General features: G+C 35.0%; 1 protein-coding gene across 1 annotated transcript; it reads left to right on the forward strand.

Annotated features, from left to right (window-relative positions):
- Positions 1–5,892: 5,892 nt before the first annotated feature.
- Positions 5,893–26,086, forward strand: LOC134711470 (uncharacterized). The gene is made up of 9 exons (XM_063572073.1): positions 5,893–6,353; positions 8,463–8,637; positions 10,343–10,510; positions 10,900–10,944; positions 17,185–17,535; positions 18,981–19,163; positions 20,379–20,413; positions 21,655–21,997; positions 25,203–26,086. The coding sequence occupies exons 1-9, from the start codon at positions 6,012–6,014 to the stop codon at positions 25,385–25,387; spliced, it is 1,827 nt and encodes a 608-aa protein (XP_063428143.1). The 5' UTR covers positions 5,893–6,011; the 3' UTR covers positions 25,388–26,086.

Below are 26,086 nucleotides of genomic sequence, written 5' to 3' on the forward strand. Positions count from 1 at the left end.
TGTTTGTGCTTCATGTCGATATGATCAGTGGAACTTTTCTAACTGATTTATACTTGGTTGTTTTTTCTTATATTGTGCTGTTCTACTACTGTCCGAAGGGAGGGGAGTGTTGATCGCCAGAAAACAGATTTAAACGTATTTGGCAAAACTTTTTTGGAATTTTGGGTCCTCAATGCTCTTCAACTTTGTATTTGTTTGGCTTTTTAACTATTTTGATCTGAGCGTCACTGATGAGTCTTATGTAGACGAAACGCGCGTCTGGCGTATAAAATTATAATCCTGGTACTTTTGATAACTATTTACACCACTGGGTCGATGCCACTGCTGGTGGACGTTTCGTCCCCGAGGGTATCACCAGCCCAGTAGTCAGCACTTCGGTGTTGACATGAATATCAATTATATGGTCATATTATAAATTTTCTGTTTATAAAACTTTGAATTTTTCGAAAAACTAAGGATTTTCTTACCCCAGGAGTAGATTACCTTAGCCGTATTTGGCAAAACTTTTTTGGAATTTTGGGTCCTCAATGCTCTTCAACTTTGTATTTGTTTGGCTTTTTAACTATTTTGATCTGAGCGTCACTGATGAGTCTTATGTAGACGAAACGCGCGTCTGGCGTATAAAATTATAATCCTGGTACATTTGATAACTATTTACACCACTGGGTCGATGCCACTGCTGGTGGACGTTTCGTCCCCGAGGGTATCACCAGCCCAGTAGTCAGCACGTCGGTGTTGACATGAATATCAATTATATGGTCATATTATAAATTTTCTGTTTATAAAACTTTGAATTTTTCGAAAAACTAAGGATTTTCTTACCCCAGGAGTAGATTACCTTAGCCGTATTTGGCAAAAATTTTTTGGAATTTTGGGTCCTCAATGCTCTTCAACTTTGTATTTGTTTGGCTTTTTAACTATTTTGATCTGAGCGTCACTGATGAGTCTTATGTAGACGAAACGCGCGTCTGACGTATACAATTATAATCCTGGTACTTTTGATAACTATTTACACCACTGGGTCGATGCCACTGCTGGTGGACGTTTCGTCCCCGAGGGTATCACCAGCCCAGTAGTCAGCACTTCGGTGTTGACATGAATATCAATTATATGGTCATATTATAAATTTTCTGTTTATAAAACTTTGAATTTTTCGAAAAACTAAGGATTTTCTTACCCCAGGAGTAGATTACCTTAGCCGTATTTGGCAAAAATTTTTTGGAATTTTGGGTCCTCAATGCTCTTCAACTTTGTATTTGTTTGGCTTTTTAACTATTTTGATCTGAGCGTCACTGATGAGTCTTATGTAGACGAAACGCGCGTCTGGCGTATACAATTATAATCCTGGTACTTTTGATAACTATTTACACCACTGGGTCGATGCCACTGCTGGTGGACGTTTCGTCCCCGAGGGTATCACCAGCCCAGTAGTCAGCACTTCGGTGTTGACATGAATATCAATTATATGGTCATATTATAAATTTTCTGTTTATAAAACTTTGAATTTTTCGAAAAACTAAGGATTTTCTTACCCCAGGAGTAGATTACCTTAGCCGTATTTGGCAAAACTTTTTTGGAATTTTGGGTCCTCAATGCTCTTCAACTTTGTATTTGTTTGGCTTTTTAACTATTTTGATCTGAGCGTCACTGATGAGTCTTATGTAGACGAAACGCGCGTCTGGCGTATAAAATTATAATCCTGGTACTTTTGATAACTATTTACACCACTGGGTCGATGCCACTGCTGGTGGACGTTTCGTCCCCGAGGGTATCACCAGCCCAGTAGTCAGCACTTCGGTGTTGACATGAATATCAATTATATGGTCATATTATAAATTTTCTGTTTTATAAAACTTTGAATTTTTCGAAAAACTAAGGATTTTCTTACCCCAGGAGTAGATTACCTTAGCCGTATTTGGCAAAACTTTTTTGGAATTTTGGGTCCTCAATGCTCTTCAACTTTGTATTTGTTTGGCTTTTTAACTATTTTGATCTGAGCGTCACTGATGAGTCTTATGTAGACGAAACGCGCGTCTGGCGTATAAAATTATAAACCTGGTACATTTGATAACTATTTACACCACTGGGTCGATGCCACTGTTGGTGGACGTTTCGTCCCCGAGGGTATCACCAGCCCAGTAGTCAGCACGTCGGTGTTGACATGAATATCAATTATATGGTCATATTATAAATTTTCTGTTTATAAAACTTTGAATTTTTCGAAAAACTAAGGATTTTCTTACCCCAGGAGTAGATTACCTTAGCCGTATTTGGCAAAACTTTTTTGGAATTTTGGGTCCTCAATGCTCTTCAACTTTGTATTTGTTTGGCTTTTTAACTATTTTGATCTGAGCGTCACTGATGAGTCTTATGTAGACCAAACGCGCGTCTGGCGTATAAAATTATAATCCTGGTACTTTTGATAACTATTTACACCACTGGGTCGATGCCACTGCTGGTGGACGTTTCGTAACCCGAGGGTATCACCAGCCCAGTAGTCAGCACTTCGGTGTTGACATGAATATCAATTATATGGTCATATTATAAATTTTCTGTTTATAAAACTTTGAATTTTTCGAAAAACTAAGGATTTTCTTACCCCAGGAGTAGATTACCTTAGCCGTATTTGGCAAAACTTTTTTGGAATTTTGAGTCCTCAATGCTCTTCAACTTTGTATTTGTTTGGCTTTTTAACTATTTTGATCTGAGCGTCACTGATGAGTCTTATGTAGACGAAACGCGCGTCTGGCGTATAAAATTATAATCCTGGTACTTTTGATAACTATTTACACCACTGGGTCGATGCCACTGCTGGTGGACGTTTCGTCCCCGAGGGTATCACCAGCCCAGTAGTCAGCACTTCGGTGTTGACATGAATATCAATTATATGGTCATATTATAAATTTTCTGTTTATAAAACTTTGAATTTTTCGAAAAACGAAGGATTTTCTTACCCCAGGAGTAGATTACCTTAGCCGTATTTGGCAAAACTTTTTTGGAATTTTGGGTCCTCAATGCTCTTCAACTTTGTATTTGTTTGGCTTTTTAACTATTTTGATCTGAGCGTCACTGATGAGTCTTATGTAGACGAAACGCGCGTCTGGCGTATAAAATTATAATCCTGGTACTTTTGATAACTATTTACACCACTGGGTCGATGCCACTGCTGGTGGACGTTTCGTCCCCGAGGGTATCACCAGCCCAGTAGTCAGCACTTCGGTGTTGACATGAATATCAATTATATGGTCATATTATAAATTTTCTGTTTTATAAAACTTTGAATTTTTCGAAAAACTAAGGATTTTCTTACCCCAGGAGTAGATTACCTTAGCCGTATTTGGCAAAACTTTTTTGGAATTTTGGGTCCTCAATGCTCTTCAACTTTGTATTTGTTTGGCTTTTTAACTATTTTGATCTGAGCGTCACTGATGAGTCTTATGTAAACGAAACGCGCGTCTGGCGTATAAAATTATAATCCTGGTACTTTTGATAACTATTTACACCACTGGGTCGATGCCACTGCTGGTGGACGTTTCGTCCCCGAGGGTATCACCATCCCAGTAGTCAGCACTTCGGTGTTGACATGAATATCAATTATATGGTCATATTATAAATTTTCTGTTTATAAAACTTTGAATTTTTCAAAAAAAAACGGAGGATTTTCTTACCCCAGGAGTAGATTACCTTAGCCGTATTTGGCAAAACTTTTTTTGGAATTTTGGGTCCTCAATGCTCTTCAACTTTGTATTTGTTTGGCTTTTTAACTATTTTGATCTGAGCGTCACTGATGAGTCTTATGTAGACGAAACGCGCGTCTGGCGTATAAAATTATAATCCTGGTACTTTTGATAACTATTTACACCACTGGGTCGATGCCACTGCTGGTGGACGTTTCGTCCCCGAGGGTATCACCAGCCCAGTAGTCAGCACTTCGGTGTTGACATGAATATCAATTATATGGTCATATTATAAATTTTCTGTTTTATAAAACTTTGAATTTTTCGAAAAACTAAGGATTTTCTTACCCCAGGAGTAGATTACCTTAGCCGTATTTGGCAAAACTTTTTTGGAATTTTGGGTCCTCAATGCTCTTCAACTTTGTATTTGTTTGGCTTTTTAACTATTTTGATCTGAGCGTCACTGATGAGTCTTATGTAAACGAAACGCGCGTCTGGCGTATAAAATTATAATCCTGGTACTTTTGATAACTATTTACACCACTGGGTCGATGCCACTGCTGGTGGACGTTTCGTCCCCGAGGGTATCACCAGCCCAGTAGTCAGCACTTCGGTGTTGACATGAATATCAATTATATGGTCATATTATAAATTTTCTGTTTATAAAACTTTGAATTTTTCAAAAAAAAACGGAGGATTTTCTTACCCCAGGAGTAGATTACCTTAGCCGTATTTGGCAAAACTTTTTTGAATTTTGGGTCCTCAATGCTCTTCAACTTTGTATTTGTTTGGCTTTTTAACTATTTTGATCTGAGCGTCACTGATGAGTCTTATGTAGACGAAACGCGCGTCTGGCGTATAAAATTATAATCCTGGTACTTTTGATAACTATTTAAACCCGCCACATTTCATATGTGCCTGTCCAAAGTCAGCAGCCTGTAGTTCGGGAATTTAACAGACTTGTTATTAATCTAATATGTACAGCAATTGTGTCTATTGTTTAATTTTGATAAACTATTCTAAAGACATTTTAAAAGCTCTTTCACATATACACGGATTTGGTTTTGGTTCTAAATTGTACCTGTAGAATCTCTATTAAAAAGGAATACTGCAATAAAATTCAATTGAAATGTTGTTTACATAATACTCGTTTTCGTATTGGTCCTCACATTTGGTCGACACATTTTTTTCGAGCCATACACCATCATGGTATTTTTATGTTTGTCAAAAAAAATAATGACGTCTTTATACTAAATCCGTTGGAAGTATGTTTCAATCAGAAAATCAGGGTTTATTTATCAGTTGAAATTATACTTTAAATATGTAACAACAAATACACTTCAATCAGCATTTATTCTTTTTTAAAGAATTTATACTGACGATTCAAGACCTTTTATCTTTTTTATTATTTTGGTTCAAAATAAACTTCTCACCTTTCTCTGTTTAGTTGAGATATTTGTGTCACCAATAAACATTTACCAACTAAAACTGCTTATAAATCATTCTGATATATCTTTTGTAATTTTTTTATGTTATAGCATTTGTCATACATTTAATAAGTTAGTTTCAGATGTTGAATTGCCCACTTCTGCATGTAAAATTTCTTAAAGGTCAGAACAATCCTGAAGAAGTCACAAACTTTGAGGTTGATAAAGGTTGAACGAAAGGCATATTTTTTCATCTCCGTTTTAAAAGTTATAGAGTTAGTCAGTTTTGGGTATTTCAACTCACAGGTATTAAAAAAACATCGGCTTATGATTGATTTATCTTATCATCATAATTTAGATTAAGCTTACAGTGTAAAGGAGTTGAAAAACTTTGTTCCGCGACTTACATTAAAATGATGATATTTTATGTCATTGCTCATGCCGCGGCACAGATCCTGAAAACCCAATGACAGCGACTAAGAAACTTATAATTATGATATAACGTTTTACAGAATTGAAACAATCATTTGTATTGCATTTTTCTGCATTTTTTTTTTTTTTTAAGTTTTTTGAAAGATAGGTTAGTTGAGAATCTTCCTTTCAATACAACACAATAAACAAAATATACATGTTGTAGATTTAAACATTAATTATTACTCGAATTTCAATAGGTATTACAGAAAATAAAACCCACTATGATGGTGTCTCTATATATATGCATTCAAATAATGCATATACCATGAACTATACTTATGCAAATCTTTTAACAGTCTTTACTATTATTCTATTTCATATCAAACCGGTAGCATCTTGTTTATTTAATCAAACAAAAGACTTTAAATTGAAATAGATATGTTAAAAAAATATTTCAAATCTCGCATAACAGTTAATCAGTTATAGAATTTATATGGAGCTCCAAGACGAAAAGATGAGTTTCGATGACAGAAATTTTAGCGCATACCTTAACAGATCATACAGTGACGGGTTTTCTCCGCCTCCTGATATTTGTGGTAAACAGAGGCATTCTAATGGATATTTACACCCTTGTAATCGTTATGAAAAGGGTATATCTTCCAACCATGATTATCTCAGTGTACAGGGATCTATCAGAGAAGAATCGCAAGTTGATAAAGTATCAAACAAACCTCCCGTCACTGATGATGATCGAATATACAATGAAATAGCAGATTCAACAAAACTTAGAACGTCTGGGCAGTCAGACGTCAATTGTTTTGACCAAAAAGAATATGTAAGTGTTTTGCAATTATTAATGTGTGTATACATGTACCCCAAATCTTAAAAACTAAACTGTAATATCTACTTCATTTTCGTTTTTATGTTTCCGTTGTGTAAACTAAACAAGTTTAAGAATGATTTTCACTTAAAGAGGAAGCTTACGATATCAGAATTACCGAACGTATCATTAGAATGATGTAAAAACTGAACTGAAAACTGGTTATATGGTAAGACTCGAAAGAACTAGCACCAAACATGTTTTACACGTTGCTAGAAGTCATGCGGTTGTCTTATTGATCAAATTATGTATTTATGGTTATTCATGTGTTGTTGTTCTAAGGATAATAATCGAATGAGTTAAATATTGTTTGTTCTGATTTTTTTAAATGACTAAGATGGATTTTTCCCCTTTGTTCTCTATAAGTATCTGATCCTGGGGGAGGTCCGGGTGCAGAACTCCACTTTTTGCTAATCAACGCTTTTGATTAGGGACATATGGTTGGAACCCCCTTTATCCATGGTTGGACCTCTTACAAAATAGCTGGATCCACCACTGTCCTCTAAAAGATCCCTTTGTAAGATAAAATCTGTTCTTAATGTATTTGAATGGGGATGTATGGATGGAACTACCCTACCTTTATCTACGGTGAAAACCCTCCGCATTTTAATTGGTTTGAAACCCCCCTTTATTTAACCGTTGTTGGACTCCCTTTTAAAAATGACTGGGTCCGATAAAGCATTTTGTTTTATTTGCTTTTTAGCGAAAATGATACTACCGCAATACAGCTGACTGTCTTTAATTTAGAATATCTTCTTCTTCTCGCAGCTTGAGTTATTTCAGGCTATGCTGCATTACCACAAGTTATCTGTAGATGACATTTTTTCTATTAAGCTTTATTTTTTGGCATTTACGAATCATATAGTCGGATTTCTAATTGTCTAGTGCCTGTCCCTGGCGTATGACATAAAAAAGATAAGTTAGTAACTCCTCAAGTATGCATTATTTTTGTTGAAATATTTTGGTAAGATTTTCAATAGTTATTAGGTTTTTTTAGCATACTTTACTGCAGCTGTCACTCGTTATCCGTTTTGTTTTTTTCTATGGTTTCAATATCATCATTGACAACCATTGGTTACAGACTATTTTGGAACTTAGATTGTGTCCAATAGTTATCAAAGGTACCAGGATTATAATTTAGTACGCCAGACACGCGTTTCGTCTACATAAGACTCATCAGTGACGCTCTTATCAAAATATTTATAAAGCCAAAACAAGTACAAAGTTTGGGGCCCTTTAAAGCTTGTTGTTCGGTGTGAGCCAAGGCTCTGTGTTGAAGGCCGTACTTTAACCTATACTGGTTTACTTTTTAAATTGTTACTTGGATGGAGAGTTGTCTCATTGGCACTCACACCACATCTTCCTATATCTACAAAGTTGAAGAGCATTGAGGACCCAAAGTTCCAAAAAATTGTGCCAAATACATCTAAGGTAATCTATGCCAGGGATAAGAAAATACTTAGTTTTTCGAACATTTCTAAAGTTTTGTAAACAGGAAATTTAAAACAAAATGACCACAGTATTGATACTCATGTCAACACCGAAGTGTTGACTACTGGGCTGGCGAACCAAATGTCCCCTTAAGCTTTAATTTAGACGAAACGCGCATCTGGCGTACTAAATTATAATTCTGGTACCTTTGATAGCTACATGTATTAACACCACTGGGTCGAAGCCACTGATGTGTGGACGTTTCGTCCTCGAGGGTATTACCAGCCCAGTAATCAGCACTTCGGAGTTGACATGAATATCAATTATATGGTCTTTTTTATAAATTTTCGAAAAAACTAAGGATTTTCTTATCCCAGGAATAGATTACTTTAGCCATATTTGACACAACGTTTTGGAATTTGGAATCCTATATATTTTTTTTTTAATATTTGTTTAAATTAGTATAACGGCATTTAAAATAGATCCATATAAAAACCAAATTAAGGCCTTTTTGAAATTTAATGACAATATAACTTTTTGGCTCTCATTTTGGATTTTTTTTTCTTTTTCAAGCTATATATTGTCTCTTTCCATTCTTGAATGCTGTTTGCCATTTTAGATATTTAATTGTAGGTACTTGGACCAGCAGATGACTACTGCGTGCCGCAAGACAAAGAAGCAAATAAACCATCTGCAAATTCTCCTTGTTCTCCCTGTAGAATGATTATTCTTGCTGCAATAATAATAATACTCCTGATTGGCCTTGGCTGTGCAGTTTATTTCTTATGGCTTAGAAATACCAATGAAAGTTTGTTTAATTTAAATTGTTAGCTCGTATCCAAAGCTGAAACGTGAACTGATAACATTTTTACCTACAGTATACATTTTGCTAATATTAAGAAAATTTAATTCAGGTTCAGTTAATTTTTAATGAACAAAAAACTTTTTTTATTGATATGCTATTCCAACAAACTTTAAATCAGTAGAATTTTTGTAGGGTTTTTCAATTGTTACTGGTGAATTTTTAATGAGTTTGTATAAAATTCCTGAATAATATATATGCGTGTACGTATAAAGACAAATAATTGACGATAATGTACTTAAATATTTAAATATTGTTTATAATTGAAGAAAAAAACAAAACAGATCATGCGTCTTAAATTTCCCTTCTAGATCCATCTTCATTTAGAACGTTTAAACTTAAAAATTTAAAAGCAAGGTAATAAATTCAAATATGAAAACGTACGTGTGCGTGTACCATGTTTCAACTGGTTAAAACTAGGCATGGATAATTTTCAGTTTAAACAAATCTATGTGTAATATTAGTATATTGTTTTATTATTTCGTATAGGTCACAAATTGGATATTTTAAAGCATTTGAATATCTAATGTAACTATTCGGTTACAGTTTACTGAATGACAAACTATATTTTTAAGGTTGATTGAAATGAAATATCCGAATATTCAGACAAATAAATAAACGCATACATTATTTTGGTATATAAACCAATGACATGCTTCTGTACTATTCTTATTCGAGACTCACCTTTAGTTTCCTCTTTATCATTCGTCTTTGAACGTTAAAAAGGGACGTCAGAAGTAATTAATTCTACAGAAAAGGAGAGGACATTTTAATGACATACTGGCGAATAAAAAAAAGCTTTGTGTACACTCCAGTTCTAACAAATATTTCTTAAAATATAAATGATAGGTGATTTGGTATATAAGTAAATATTACAGCATGTCGCCAATACGGAAACCTTAAAGTCAAAGGTTGTCAATGAACGGCTTTCAACGATATGCAGAAGATCCATATATCTAGATTATCACACATTTTCCATTAACACAAATTTTGATAAAATAACAAATTAAGATGAAACACAAACATAAACGAAGTAACAGGTTAGGGGGTCGAAGGCCACATTACCTAATACTGGGTTGCACTACTTTTGTTTAGACCTCAACCCGTTTCGTATTTAAATTGGACCAGTGAATTATACAAGATACATTGTATCTATTTTGAAGAGTGTTCAATCAGTAATTACACTTTATCAATTTTTAATGTCTATTGCTATCATACATTTGTAATAGATACATTTACTGCAATTCCTTTCAATATTTGACAAATGTAAAACATTTCAATTGAAAAAACGATACATTGCAACAAATGACATTAACTTAATTTAAAGAATGTGGCTGCCTTAAACATTTATACGGGTAACTAATCTCTCCCTTATCTAGGGAAAGTGATGGAAAAGCACAAAATAAGAACAACTTATATAGCTTAGTTTAAAAATCTTCGCCAGTTTTGGAACATGGAACGTATAAATTATGAATCGTGTTGGTCTTCATTTTTATGATTTAATTTTCATTTATCTAAATTTTGAACACGTAGTTACTTTAGGAAGGGCACTAAAAATGAATACTACATTGAAACGAAGGAATGTCATGAAACATAACTTTTAACCAAAATAAACGTAATAGTGTGTGCTATCTAGTATGTTATATTTCAGATGAGAAAACTGATACATTAAACAACACCCAGCATAGTATAACGTCAACGATTGTATCAAGTACATTTAGAACACCAATATTTAGTACAGAAGCGCAAACGGATACCCCTACCAATCCAGCTTCTACGCTTACGACATCAACCGATCAGGTTTTATCAACTACAAAAGGTACATTTTTCATGTAGAGCCAAAACTGTTGACATGCAAAAGAAATGTGATCGGCTTCTCTTTTTTTTTTCTTTCGTTGCTGTCTTATATTTATTAAAAACATGCGACGTTGCCTTACTTTGATGTAAGTACAAAATATAAATCATATTCACATTTCGCATGTATAACCACATTTTCCTTTAGCTCTCACCCCATATAGAATTTACTGACACAGTTTAATCCGTATTAGGTCACTAGCACACTATGTAACTGATAAAGTCTCGCTAATCTATTATGGAATATACACGGCCTCCACACGGTTGCTTTTAACCATTCATATTCCTAGAAATGTATAGGAATTAAGATAATATATTTTGTTAATCCTCAGATGTGTTTTATTTTCCATTCAGAGAGTAGCCCATCAGAAGCACCAAGTTCAACTACGGAAATCTTCTGTAAGTACTTTAATGCATAAAAAATAGTGAACGAAACTGTATACATAATTACAGAAGGACGTTGGAAAATAGTTTGTAAAGCAAATTCAATGTAAAGTATTGGGTATATTGTCATTTTCCCTTTCTGTTGTTTTTTTTTTCTATTTTAGAAGGTAAGGTTATCAAATATTATCTCACGTCTGTTAATGATTCTCTTGGTAGATGATTGTCGCTGATGAGGAAGATATTGACCCAAATATTCTCAATGTACATTTGAAGACATCTTTTTGGGAAATATTAAGGCCAATATTATGATTAGTTAACTGTTTTGAGTTGTTTATGTTACATATGACCACTAAATTGTAACACTTGTACAGTCTGTCTGATATATCTCCCATTTGATACCATATTTCCGCGCTTGTATATCCTATCATGATTTCCTTGGTAAAGGGTTGCTGCTTAAAGGAAGCCATTAAACCAAGAGTTTTAAATGATGAAGTTGAAATCATCCCTTCGTCAATTTTACGGACGCAATCACGAAATGGTTGACTGTTATGGAATAACCGTGTTGTGACCCCGAGTATATCTCGAGACCGATAAATACCTTGGATGGTCGTTCCTGGAGTCAGGAACGGCCGATTGCTCTTCTAGTGAATATTAGCGTCTGTAGCCATTAGTAGTTTCAACCGGAAGAGGATGCTTTCTGGGTAGTTCTTCGGACATCTCTCGATGGTCTGTCTGATGACCTAAAACTAACCCTACGAATACTACACTCCCCCCAGTTTTATTAATAAGGCCCCCTCTAATGATGGGGGCCCTGTGTTTTTCGCCCAAAATCAATAAAATACTGAAATAATACCAAATTTTGAAAAAATAAGCATCGATTTTAAAGTATACACCCTATCCCCCTAACAATTTTTAAAAAGTATAAAACCTATCCCCCAAAACGACCCTTTGTATCCATGGGTCTACTGATTAACTAAAATTTAGTACAATGGGTTCCCTACAAATTGGGAACCCAGAAAACTGTGAATTGTTCTAGTCTGGACCGTATGCCAACTTTTCACCATCTTTATACCAACTAGAAACAGGCCATTTAGAAGCTGCGTGTCCACTACATAGTTGGACCCAGGAGGTTGTGCTGATCCATTCTCCGTCGTGAAGAGTCTTGTTTCATTTTTCCTCACTTGCAATGAATTTATACCTTTGTTTGGGTAGGGAATTCCAGGATCCCATTGTCTTCTGTTGGGACCCGATCTAACTGTGCTCACACAAAAGGCTGATGTCCCACTGTCTACTGGTGGTGGCTGCTGCAGATTGAAATACCTAGTGCCAACATTATCTGTTTTAAAAAGTAGCCCTAATCCCGAATCAGGGCTTTCTGGATTAATGTATACAGATTCCTGGTTGACAGATGATTTGAAAGTTATAACTTTTTCATTGTTGAGCCAACTGTTGCTTTCTGTTGCGACTTTTCTGTCAGTTCCTCCTGTTGAGGAAGGGTCATCAAAAGTGAGGGATGTATGACTGTTTTCAGTATTGTCAGTCATTCCTCCGTCAACAACAGGAGTAGGGAAAACTGTGACTATCTTCTCATTACTGGCCCCTTCTACCAAAGTGGTAGGAGCCTCACCGTCGGAGGTGGAGTCCCAACTTTCTTGGGCCTCCGCATCACTTACCAACGTTGTCTCTGTTGGGACAGCAACCTTTTGAATGTCACTATTATTCTCAATGGCCAAAATAGCAGCTCCTATGGGTTTTCTAATTATATTGGCCACTGAACCCTCTTGGTCCGATGTGAGCAATGCTGGAGCAACTAAATTGCCTTGGGGCACCTCGTATTTCTCTACTGATGGTGTAGCTGGGATATCCACCATCAAGGAATACCCCTGGTTGACCCTTATTTTCCAACAGTCACTGTCTGTGTCCTTTATTAAAGTGAACCTACTGTCCACATCAACCTTAATCAGTTGATGAATATCAAGTAAGGAGTACTTCGCAAAGCCTGGGTCCCTTTTAAGGATTTCCTCAACCAACAAATACCCACCTGGAAGAAAGCTGTGGTTAAACTCTGGTGCACAATGCCTCAATATGTTCGTGAGACATCTTAATAAGTAGCAGTCCAAGCCGCCTGCAGGAGTTGCCTCTTTGTCAGAATCGGAGCACTGCTCTGACTCAATCTCTGCTTTAACCTGTACCGACACACGGGGTTCTCTGTTTCCCTCTCTGTCCCTTGCACATACCCCTGGGCTCCCTATAGCTACCTCCACTACTCTGCCTTGGGGTACAGACTCAACTACCGAGAGGCCTAACTTCATTTGCAGGGACTCACTCTGGCCTCCTGAGTAGTCCCGTTTAAGTTTAATGGTACTGTTGCAGTTCTGCTTGACTGATTTATAAAGGAAACAGTTTTATCCCTCCCCTGTAAATGAAGACAGTCCTTCCTAACATGTCCAGGCTTTAAACCGTGGTAGCACACTCCCTCCAATGGAGGCCCTCTATCAGTGGAGGGACTCCCTGAGACGGACTTACCTCTTAAGTTTGGGCATTCCATTTTGGAATGGCCCCTCTCCCCACAGTGGTGGCAACTTTCTGTCCCTGACTGTCTGCCAGGTGAACAACTTCCTGCAATGGGGCTTGTAAGGAGTTGCTTGAATTGGTCCATCATGTCGTCTAATTTTTCGTTGACTTGACTAAGTTTGTTTTCAAACTTCTTATTAGACTTTTCTAACTCCACTTTCCATGTACTGGCTGGGGCCCCCTCGAGGGCAATTGTATCCCTTACATGGGGCCCCTGATACTCGTGGAAGGCCTCATGGTGGGCTTCATACTGCCCATCAGTTACTTGCCTAACCTCACGCCTGTTTGGCTTGCCATATATTGCCTGTGTGTTGTGTTGGAACATCCGTATTTTATCTACGGCCTCCTCAATACTTTGGGGCTGAAGGTTAGAGACTTGCACTCCCAACTGTTTGTTTTCAATACCCTGGCACAGCCGCATTACGGCTTGCTCATACATATAGTCATCAGGGAGGTTTCTAAATGCCCTGGTGGCCAAGGACAACACCCGATCAGCCCAGTCCTCAAGAGACTCCTCATGGGCTTGCCGGGCATTGTTAAACTGGACCTGGGCAGTCTCAGGGAGTAACTTGAAACCAAAGCGCTTGTGAAGCTTTTCCACAAGCTCCCTATAACTTACCTCGCTGTCCCTTTCCGTTATGAGGGCATAATATTCGCTGGCCTTCCCCTCAAGGCACCAGCAAAGTTGGTCTTTACATTCCTGGGGACCCCATTCACAAACCTCTGCGTATCTAGCAAATTTTGTGAAAAAGGCCTGCCAGTTGCCCTTCCCGTCATACTTGATATTTTTTGGGGCATTGCTAACTTTAGAGACTGCACCTGAAGTTGCTCGTGCCCCACCTCTGCTGTCAGGTCCCCTTATGTTTTCCCTGGGCCTATCCTCATTGTGTGGCATTGGGTAAGCATGTTGCTCGTAGCTCCCCCCAGTGGTGACCCCTTGTGGGGGCACCGGTGTATACCCTTGGTTGTACTGAGTTTGGGATTGTCTATCCCCATAGGCACGGGCAGGGGTCCGCCTTGGGTCCTCACCCCTGTTGTTTGGTCTTTCTTCATACGTCGGGGCAGGTCCTTGCCTGGAGTCCTCGCCCCTATTGTCTTGCCACTTGCCATACCTACTGCGGGGTGTTTCATACTGTCCCCCACCAGTGTGAGCTGGTTGGGTACAGGGTGCTGACCCTTGACCTGCATAGTTGCTTGTGTGACCCATGGGGTATGAAGGTGCGCCCCTTTTAGTTGGAACGGTTTTGTCCCATGCACTGGCTTCCCCTGGCCAGTGCTGTTTGGCATTGATACTACTCCCTTGATGTTGGGGGTTACTTTGGTTTGGGTCACCCATCATGGGTTGACTCCACTCATTTTTTGTAATTTGTTCCCTGTATCCCCCATCCCAATTTCCTGGGGTCTTAGGTCTAGCTCCCGCATCCCCGGAATATGGGCTACACTCAAGAAAGGCAGAGTCCATCTGACTAGGACCATTCCAGGGTCCAGGACTTTGCCCCTGATGCCATGCCTCTTGCTTAAATTCTGATTGGGCATGTACCCGTGCTGGGGTGCCTTGTGAGGCAACGTGTCCCCCACCTATTAATGTGTTAACCCTGCTTAACATTTCATTGTGCCTGCCTTGGGCTTCAGGTGGTGGTCCATTATTTTGGCCACCCCCATTTTGATTGAAGTCTAGCCTAGACAGGAGGGCCATTGTCACTCGAAGATGGGATATTGTGGCTAGATCTGACTCAGTCACAAAACCCTTACCCTCCCTTATGTCCATAATTTGCTCCCCAGTTTTTATTCCTATACCTGGGAGCTGAAGTAACTCTTGAAAGCTACAAGTGTTTATGTTTATGATGGACATTGTAACTGTAAACAATCAACACTGTTTTTGTACCAAGTTTATTTATTTATCAATAAACAACAACAACCAACTCTTTTAATAATACAGATGTTTTTATTTTATTTTATTTTTATTAAATAACAAAACTTCCGCTTTATAGGGTAACCCGTCCTTCTGGTCTGCGGTTATTAGCGGAAGCAAACAGAACAGAACAATAACACTACTGGTAACCCGTCCTTCCGGTCTGCAGTTATCAGAGGTAAACAGAACAATTAACAACACGACTGGTTCCCCGTTCCTCCCAGGTCACGTGATCCAAGTCGTCTTGAAAATACGAAAAAACAACGAATACTCAATGCCACACAATAAACAGGGGTTCTACCGCGCTGCAAAACCCCTGTAATGTTATGTAATATTCTCTACCAGAGTATTACACAACAAAAAACGATCGGTAAAGGTTTCCCCCGAATCCTTTTCCGCGGGAAACACTGTTGAAGCGAACGTCGCTTCAAATCACAATATAAGCAATTACTTGCAATGCTCCACGCAAATAAGTGCTCGCAGCGCCAATGTTGTGACCCCGAGTATATCTCGAGACCGATAAATACCTTGGATGGTCGTTCCTGGAGTCAGGAACGGCCGATTGCTCTTCTAGTGAATATTAGCGTCTGTAGCCATTAGTAGTTTCAACCGGAAGAGGATGCTTTCTGGGTAGTTCTTCGGACATCTCTCGATGGTCTGTCTGATGACCTAAAACTAACCCTACGAATACTACAACCGTTTCACAGATAATATTGGATATAATTCCCTTCCCTTTTCACCCCCTAGTATTCAGAGATAGTGTTCATCTATTTCATGTTATAAAGAATAAAAAAATGACATTGCGTCAGCCGGATTATTCACAACAAATTATAAAGTAATACATAACCTCAAAAACACTTCTCAAAAAAATGTGTGAGTGATAAAATAAAATAAGATATCCTGAAAGACTGCAAGTTTAACTTCGGTGTTTATTCGTCATTAGCCTTTATGACAGGTGTCACCAGACTTTTACTAAAACGGATACTTGAGTCAAATTCCTAGGGATTTTTTCATGGAAGTGATAATTCATTCAACGTTTTTAAACTTTTTACCAAACTTTGATTTTACAAATACTAAAGATGTTTTACACAATCAGAATACCTAATTCGTCAAAACCTTTTGGAATTTTCGTTTGTTAATGCTTTTCAAATCCGGAGTTCATTTGGACGTTTTGACTCCTTTGATTCGATTGTCACTGAAGAGTCTTTTGTAGACGAAACAAGCGTCTATGGTTCACAATTATTTCCCTAGTATCTATTATGAGTTTACCTAAACCTAATGTGTCGATTACACTGCTGGTAGAGGTTTCATCTCGGGATTATCCAATGCTCAGTTTTCAGCACTAATGTGTTGATCGATTTATGAGTTTTGAACATCAGTAAACTACTGTAGCCTTATTTGACATGAAATATCCTTGATATGATCATAAAGATTAAAAAAATGTTAAAGTATTTGGAATTCTAAAAATATTCTACCCGAAGAGTAGAAATTTTGAGTCTTCGAAGCTCCAAAATTTCATACTTTTTTGTCTTTTTTATTCTTTTTATTCGAGGTTTTGTAGACGAAACTCGCGCCTGGTTTACACAATTGTGACCCTAGTATATCTATGATGAGACTATTTCTAGTTGTTGGTCTTTTTAAAGAAGGTTGTAAATAAGTCAATTTGTGTTTTCTGGGTTTTTTTTGTGTTTTTTTTTTTTTTTTTTTTTTTTCTAATTATGAAGAGTACTTAAATCCAATACATGATTTCTTTCGTTTACATCATAAAGGTTCACCTACTGATAGAATAGTTTTTCAACTCAATCCTGATCAAATAGCTGACCCGGAAGTTAGCAGAAATTTGTTGCCGCACACTTGCGAAGCCTACGTTGGTTACCCTGCAGGAGACATAAGCATTGAGATTTTGAAGTCAGGAGAGCAAGAGTTCAGAAAACTAGATGTTATCATTGAGAGCACAGTGGACAACAGGACGTCATGCGAAATTCATAGAAAAATAGTATTTAGAATAGTATTTACATCTGATATGGAGAAGGCTATCATCAGATGTTCGGTAATTAATAAACACTTCCCAGATTCTCCAGCCTTTTATTCAAAAAATGAAACAGTTCGTCTAATACCAGGTAAATATCACTTGTTTATGTAAATATGGACTTCAGTTGAACCTAATAAATCTTTATCCTTATTCTTACTAATAACTATTTTTATTTTACCGTTTATCAAAATAATATTGCGTTTTATGTAAATAAACTTAGTGTTAAAGAGTTCAAAATCTTTTCACCGTTTTGACTCAAATTCCCAACTTTTGTTTTATAGCATACTAAAACGTATAAACAAATTGTGAAAAATTGAAAATAAACAATTTACAATGCATTGGATGGAATATATGTATTAGCAATTAGTGTGAATTCTAGTCTAGGTGAATTTTCGGCTTTCCCTTAAAACTATTTGCGAGTAAGGTCTTAAGAAAGATTGATAGTCCGTCGGAGGGGGACGATAAATGGCTGACCCGTGTAAGTGAAAACCATATCTCTTGCACGTAAACGACACCCTTGTTGATTTCGAAAAAGTGAAGGCTTATGTCCCTACAATTAATGCTGCATTGGAATCCACAAAGTGGAATGGGATTAATATAAGTTTAAATAACTTGTTTCCAAATCCACTTTTTATAAATATGTTAAAACTAAAAATTAAACTAATGACATGAAAAGCTGCATAAAAACATATTAAAATTAAAAATTAAAAAAATAATGCATATTGTTTTTTTATAACTAAATGGCTAGTTTTAATTATAGAACTCGTAAATTAATTATTTTATTATTTTCTGAAAACAACTCTTTAATTTGTCAAAATTTAGAAGAAGTGTACTTTTTTGTGATTGGTAGCTGTAGGCCAATAATTCGCCGACATATTTGCCGTATGCATTTACTAGTGAATTTTCACGTAAAACTCCGCAGATAACAATAAGCAAGTTTGAAGGGGTAAACCAGATTAGTAGAGATATTCAAAAAAAAATGTTTATATTTCATTATCGCAATTTTACGAAATTTTTCTTTCATCTTACTGAGTGATAATATCTTTTATCAGCGGACTCTAGTGATATGGGAAAAAAATCGCTAGAAACTAAGGGGGCACATGGCGTTGTGAATGAGATTTCATAGAAATTGACAACGTCGTCATAGGTACAATTAGCGTGTTGAAAAGATGATTAGGTTTATGATATATGCATGCATTGGTTCAAGAATTATCCATATTTTTCACAATGCAAACACGCCAAAATAAAATATCATCAGATTAACGCCATCAGTATTTGGTATGCTATTTGTTTAATCATATTATAAAGCGATACAAACTACTGTGAATGCATATAAATAAAAGAAACAGAACAATACCGAATACGTTTTTGCAGGTGTAATTAAATGCCCGACTCTTAAACAGTTTGAATTGTCGTTCTTTGAATAGATTACGTCAAATAATTCATCACGCAATGTAAGTGAAGAATTCACTATTTGATCAACTCATATCAAAAAGCTGTGTATGTATATTTACAGCAGTAAAATCATTTCAGGTGATTCGTGTAAAGATAACACTGTATCCCAAAGCAACCGTGTACATCCTACAAACTGTCAGTATTATATTGAATGCCAGAACAAAGAACCCTATGGTCGTGCCTGTCAGTACAACTTTTGTTTTGGAATATACACAGTAGAAACATGCACTCCCTGCAAAGATGTTACATGTCCAGCAACAAGTAAGAAAGTGTTCGCAAAAAGAAAAAAAAAATGTGATGAATAAAACACTATGCATTATGTTAGACAATTTCAACTGAGTTTTAATTATCATTTGATAGCGCAGATATATGTTGGAAGTTCTTTTCAATGTTACATCAATTATTTCCGAAATGCATAAAAAAAACAACAATGAAGAACAAATTACATTCAAATATCCAGAAGTTAAAAGATAATAGACATAGCAATATTTTTAAAGATTCAGACTAAAAATGTGGAAGGTTTTCAAATTTCAATTAAAGATAGATGTAAAAACAAATATACAAATTCAATGTGTACAATGTCAATTTCAACTTTTTCTTTTTTACTATACTTTATATTTATTTCGTTTTGAGCATCACTGAAGAGAAAAAAAATGTAGAATGTCGCATTAACTGCAGTATCAAAAATACTTTTCATTGTATTAGCTATATAAAATAGTAGAAGTCATATAATAATCAATAAGATACTTATCCCATATGCAGAGACGACATGATGTTGATGAGATAGACTATAGGTCATTGTTTGTCCTTGAACAATTGACAAAAAATTTGCCACATAAGATACCGATAAAAAGGCCACACAAAATTAAATTTAAATGAAAACGCGAACGACCTGATTTATTTTAAGCCAGATTACATTTAACAAATAGGGCATATATTAACCAATAAAATATAGTCCCCTGACTTGAAACCGGCCCTAACAATTTTATGCTGTTAAACGTGTTAGCAAGTGCTAAACCTATGAAAGTTATTAAACAGCACAACATATGTACAAAGTTTATAAAAATCAGTATAAAATGGCTTGAAAAATTTAATCGGCTCTTAAAACACGAAAAACAACAAAAGACACAAAATACCAACAAAAGATTCAGCAGTTACTGAAAACTAGTTTTGTGTTTTGTAAATTGATATTTTAATCTTTAGCTTGTTAATAAAAAAATCTTGTTGATATCATGCATTTTCTAATTTTGATTGGTTATAATGGAAATGGAAAGAAATAGTGAATTTACTCCAATTCATAGATTTTATGTTATGCCCTTCAGAACCAGTAAGACGCAAAAATATCAAGTAACTGCTGTATGTCACATAATAGGACATGAATGTATTTGAATAAACGATGTTTAATTTGTGATCTTCACCATATCATGACAAAAAATATTAATGTATTATTATAGAAAATTTTATTTCCCTTCAAAGGTAGCTTCTGCACAAATACGACTGTTGTTCAGAAGGTAATATGATAACATTTAAAAGATATAGAACTTATTTGAAAGAAAGATGACCATATATCAAAAGAAAACACTTTTTAAACTTGTATCAATAGCAAATAGTTTTAAATCAAACCAAACAAAAGCATCTAAGCAGATGTTAACGAAACATAGGTTTGATATACTGAAGCAAATTGACCAGTTTCGAAACAATTAATATGTAAATTCTATATAAAGTATACTACATTTACAAAAAACATCTTTCAATTCCTTAACACATATTTAATTCTTTTATCAAAGATAATCAATAAGCATCTCATTCTGTAATTTTAAAAAGAAAGACAGACAGCAGTTTCCATACATGCTACAGTTGTTCACATGCAGAAACAAGCTCACAATAAGCAATTTTAATTCACTATGTTAAGGAGTATGGACGATTTCCCTTGACTTGATTTTATTACACTCACAATATCAAAATCATTGTCAATTCTTACTTGAAAATGAGTATAAGAACGTGTTTACTAAGGCAACAGTTATCAAATCTCAGAAGACGATTTAAAAAATCATGTAAAACACTGAAGGAACGGCATGAATTCAAAAAGGAGAAAACCCGGGTGCGCATACAAGGTCGGCGTCCGCAGCTATATATACTACATCATCCGCAATTCGAATCTACACTAAGTAAAAATGTCAAAAACGGTAAAATTATAGAACAGACGACTTTACTGGTGTATATATCAAAACAGCAATTTATAGCTTAGGTTGAACAATGTTGAACTCCAATGTTATTTATAAACAATATTAAGATACATACTACTTGTATCTATGATGAGATTATTTGAAACCTGTTCATACATTAATTAAAAAAAAAAACTTTAATTATTACACTGTTATCCTTTTCCTGATCTGTTGATTATTTTCATTTATTCAATATGTGGTTCATTTGATCTCAGTTTGTTATTAGTTAAAATTCGATTTGACGTCAAATTGTCTAGCTTTTTTTCTGAAATTCTTATTTAGAAGTCATGAAAAAGGCGATCCTGCCTGATGACGTCAAAATGATGAGATCATTCGAAAAGAATGCTTTTGTCTCAAAGCCAAACTCGCGTTTTAAATGTGAAAATCTAACTATCTCCAGTAGATAAATGTCGCATCACACTTGGTACAGTGGTATAACCTATATGTAACAGTAATGGAATAAGACTATTTTAAAAACTCAAAGTAATATTGTAATGTTCTTGAAATTATTTTCATTCCTTTTACAGCAGAACGAAGTCAATATGACAATACATTCTGATCAGGTTGTTGGTCTCACTTCCACAAGAGCTTCAAATCTACATATTTGCTCTGGTTTTATTGGCAATCTAACGGGTGACATACAAGTTCAAATACAGTTGGCAGGGAATAATAATTACCAAACAATCATTCCTAGCTATACAACCAGAGTAGATACAACAGAAAACTGCGGAATAAAAAGAGTTCTCAAGTTTTGGATTGGATTTACTGTGGATATGTACAATGCAACCATTAGATGTAGAGTAACAAACGGCTTTCATCCGGATGTTTTACCGATCTACTCTAACAGTGTAACTCTTTACCTGGTTTCCAGTAAGTAGAAGTTCATAGATGACAATTTGTATATTGCATCAAATTAAATAAACAAGCAAAGACGGCCGTTTCGTTTAAACCAATAAGGCCTTTCCGAAACGTTTGAATGAATAAAAGCAAAACTAACGTTGCTTTTTTTTCGGGGGGCATGGTGGTCGATGGGTTTTTTTTTTATCAACATCTTTGCCCTGTCTAACGAAACACACCATGCCTAAGACAAAATGAAAATAAATATTCTGCCTCAATTACTGAAGAACATATTTCCATAACATCCCGTCTCATTGAAAAGCTCATTAAAAATAGAACGGAAACTACAGAGTTATATTCTCTCAATATACACGAGAGAACACCTTTGTCTGTGTATCGGTTTGTAATATGTCGGTTTTAGAATTTAAAATAGATAATGAAAATAATACAATGTCTAATTAAGCGACAGAAAATCGTTTAACAAGAACATGTTAATCTTTTCTGCCATCAAAACTAATTATACTAAATAGAAAATGTACAAACAAATAAAACACATATTATAGTTAACCAAATAAAGCAGCTTCAATTGAATAAGCACACATGCATTAAATAAAAGAAATACATATATATATAAATAATATTTAGGATTCAATTATCTTCATTCTGTAAAGTTAAACAATCATTGAAATATGTGAGTTTGATTATACTTTCGGTTTTTTTTATCATTAATAAATGTACATATGTATATTGTACAGTTATTCTTTCAAGTTGTAGAACTTTGTCTACTTACAATTAATATATATTTTCCTCATGTTCTTATTATATTCACGGGTGTCATTCGGTTTTAACGAAAAAATTATCGTGAAAGAATATCTAACGGTGGTCAAGTATTGCGAGACGACCGTGAAAGCTCTGGTACCGGATCGTGAAAGATATTTTTAATCGAGAAGACATATGAAAGGTCATTAAATAATCTAATTTAATTAATCACACAGACACATTTACAACAAAACAAAACTGTCTGTCAAAATGGTTCAATATTTTGATCAGAATGTGATAAAATCCAGTTTTAAAAGTATATAGTTTTCACAAAACAACAAAAGGCAGATTACTTCTCGACATTTCAATTACATAAAAAATGTAAACTAACATGATTTTTTCACAAATACGAATAAAATAAAATACTTTTATCCAAATAAGAGCATTCTTTTTGAATGAATCAAATGGTTCTTATAATTATTTTGTATAAACATAATCTGAAACTTGGTATAAAAAGAAAATATTTACACAAAATTGATTTTTCTGATCGTGAAAGATCACGTACCGCTTTTTTTAAGATCTTGAAAAGGATCGTGAAAGATGTGATGCTACGAAGACGTTCAAATTATTCTTCAATTATATGATAATTGATATTTGCACTTGAAATTTTTGTTCAAACGTAGACCTCGAAGAGGAGCCAAAAGTTTACTTATACTCATAAAGACCATCCATGTTATCGCTTGCTCAAGATATCAGCGGGGTAGCAGGATAATTTATGTGTACAAGTACAAATAATACAAACAAATTAGTATGTGTGCATTTGTGAACATGTTATTTGTGTAATAGTTGTCTGATTGTAGGATGAAGGTTTTATTGTCATGTGAAGTACTCACTTATCACTAGTATTAGAATAATTACATTTTGTATATTAGATCCTATAATCTACATGTCCGTCAGACGGGATTCACTTGACCTCAACTTTGCCTCATTTCATGGATCAAGATTTAGTTTTATGGTCAAGTCCGTATTCGTTGAGCTTAAGGATAACTCTGTTGTTATGATTGTAAGGTGTACATTTTTGACATCTGCAAGGTTTCAAATAAAATTGACCTCATTCTCATGCATCATTTGGCAATGTTCGTTTTATGTTGTTTTGCCTTTTATACGTATATGAAATAGCGCCACGGTATTTGGTGTATGGTGTACATGTCTGTCTGCAAGTTTCATATATAACGTCAACTGCATTTGATATATTGAATGATAGTAAGATGTCTATGTATGGCTATCGTTTAGGGTTCCTATACTTTCGACCTATGTCTAAATTAGTTGACCAAACCTCATTTTAAATTTGTCAGTTTCTAAGGTACTGTGAGGATCGGAACACCTATAATTGGTGTACGGGGTGTTTGTAGAAGATCTGTATGGTATTGTTCATCTGACCTTGACCTCTTTTTATAAACCATTTACAATCTTAAGCGTATTTGACAATTCTAGTAAAACCTTTAATATTACAGACGTTCAACAAATATACTATCATAAGTAAAGCAGACGAAACACTTCAGCATTTGCGCTCTGGTATTCTTTAGTCTGTAGTATATAGTTATGTCATTGGAAATCAATTCACATCTGCTACGTTGTATATTAATACAAATAGAACTTAAGAAAGTACTGTTGCACAAAATGTTTGTTATCGTTCAATCTCAAATTGTTCATGAAAGATGCTGTTTTTGCTGTAAGTTTTTTTGTTGATGGTTAATATTTTGGTTTTTGTCACACTGATTTAGACACGTTTTTAGGTTTTTTTTGTTTTTTTTAAACTTTCGAAGTAAAGTGTTGAATTATATAATAGCTGTAATGTTCATTCTAATCAAAATAGTTACAGGTATACAACATAGTAAAAGAAATATTGATAACTGATTACTAGTATTAAGTCTGGTCACGCATTATCTTTCACGATCAAAATAATGCGTTGCCTGATCTTTTACGGTCAAGTTTGATGAAAATTCAACAAAATTCAAGGTTTTCGTAAACAAATTAACGCTTTAAAGGAAAAACATACTTTTATTTTACTGTACTATCGATACACCAAAGATTAAATTTCAAATATATATCATGATATATTGAAATATGACCATTACAGGTACAAATAGCGTTTTTTTTCTAAAAAAAAAATCCATAAACATGCATTGCGCCTTTTTTGTTTTTTTGGTAAGTTTTGCATATTTTCTTTATCTTATTGCACAGTGATGTTGAGGAAGTTTTTTGACAGACATAAATTTTTTGTTCGGATTTGTTCCGCGTTTTGAAAATTAAGCTATTTTTTCCCAGTTTCTGACGTAGAATTTACATTAAATTCTTTCACGATCCGGTACCAGAGCTTTCACGATCGTCTCGCAATATCGCCGTTAGATATTTTTTCACGATCATTTCTATCGTTAAACCGAATGAGACCCGTGATATTGTTAAACTATCATTTCAGGTGACTTTTGTAACCAGAATTTTAACAGCACCATAACCAACAAATATCATCATCCAACAACCTGTCATAGATTTATTTCTTGTGTAGGGAATGCACCTTACGTCCATACATGCTCGAGTGGTCTTTGCTTTAGTTTAAAAGAGGATCGTTGTGAATATTGCAATCTTGTAAAAACATGTCCGTAATACAACCGAAAACTGAATCTAATTTGATTATTGCCGGATATGTTGACATAGACAAGCTTCAAAATATAATCGTGTTTCTTGCAGTTAATCCCATATTGTTTTCAAAAATTATATTGCGCTTAGTCTAGAAGTTTGAATATATCTATTTGTGTTACAATACATTCAATAAAAAATGAACGATGGTGTTTAAAGTGTTAATATACGAGTTTTATTTACGAGTTTTAATGTATATAATTGATGATAATATATATTATTTAAACCATTGGTACTTTTGCTTAAAAATTACAAAAGGCTGATGTTTTGTCTGTACTTGTGAAAATGCCTACAATTCATTTTAATTTGATTTTACTTTCAAAACTGAGGATTTTATTTACACATTTTTTAAGCCAATGTGTACAAATAGTAGAAATTTTCCTTAATTAACATGTCTTTAACAATACCAAATATTAACATATGTTTTGGAGAACCTGCAATGATACGGTTCCACACATAAAAATTTAAAAACATCTGTTCATGCTTTTATAGTTAAAACTGCTAATTTTATCGAGTCAAAATTAAATCGACTTGATCAAATCAATGTATCACAAAATATCATTTGTTTTATCATGTCCCTGTCAATCATATAAACTTTTATTTTAAGAAAACTGGAAATGTCAAAATAGACTTAGAATAATTCAGCCACTGTATGCATGCCATATA

This window comes from Mytilus trossulus, chromosome 3, assembly GCF_036588685.1.
Source record: "Mytilus trossulus isolate FHL-02 chromosome 3, PNRI_Mtr1.1.1.hap1, whole genome shotgun sequence".
Classification (NCBI taxonomy): Eukaryota; Metazoa; Mollusca; class Bivalvia; order Mytilida; family Mytilidae; genus Mytilus; species Mytilus trossulus.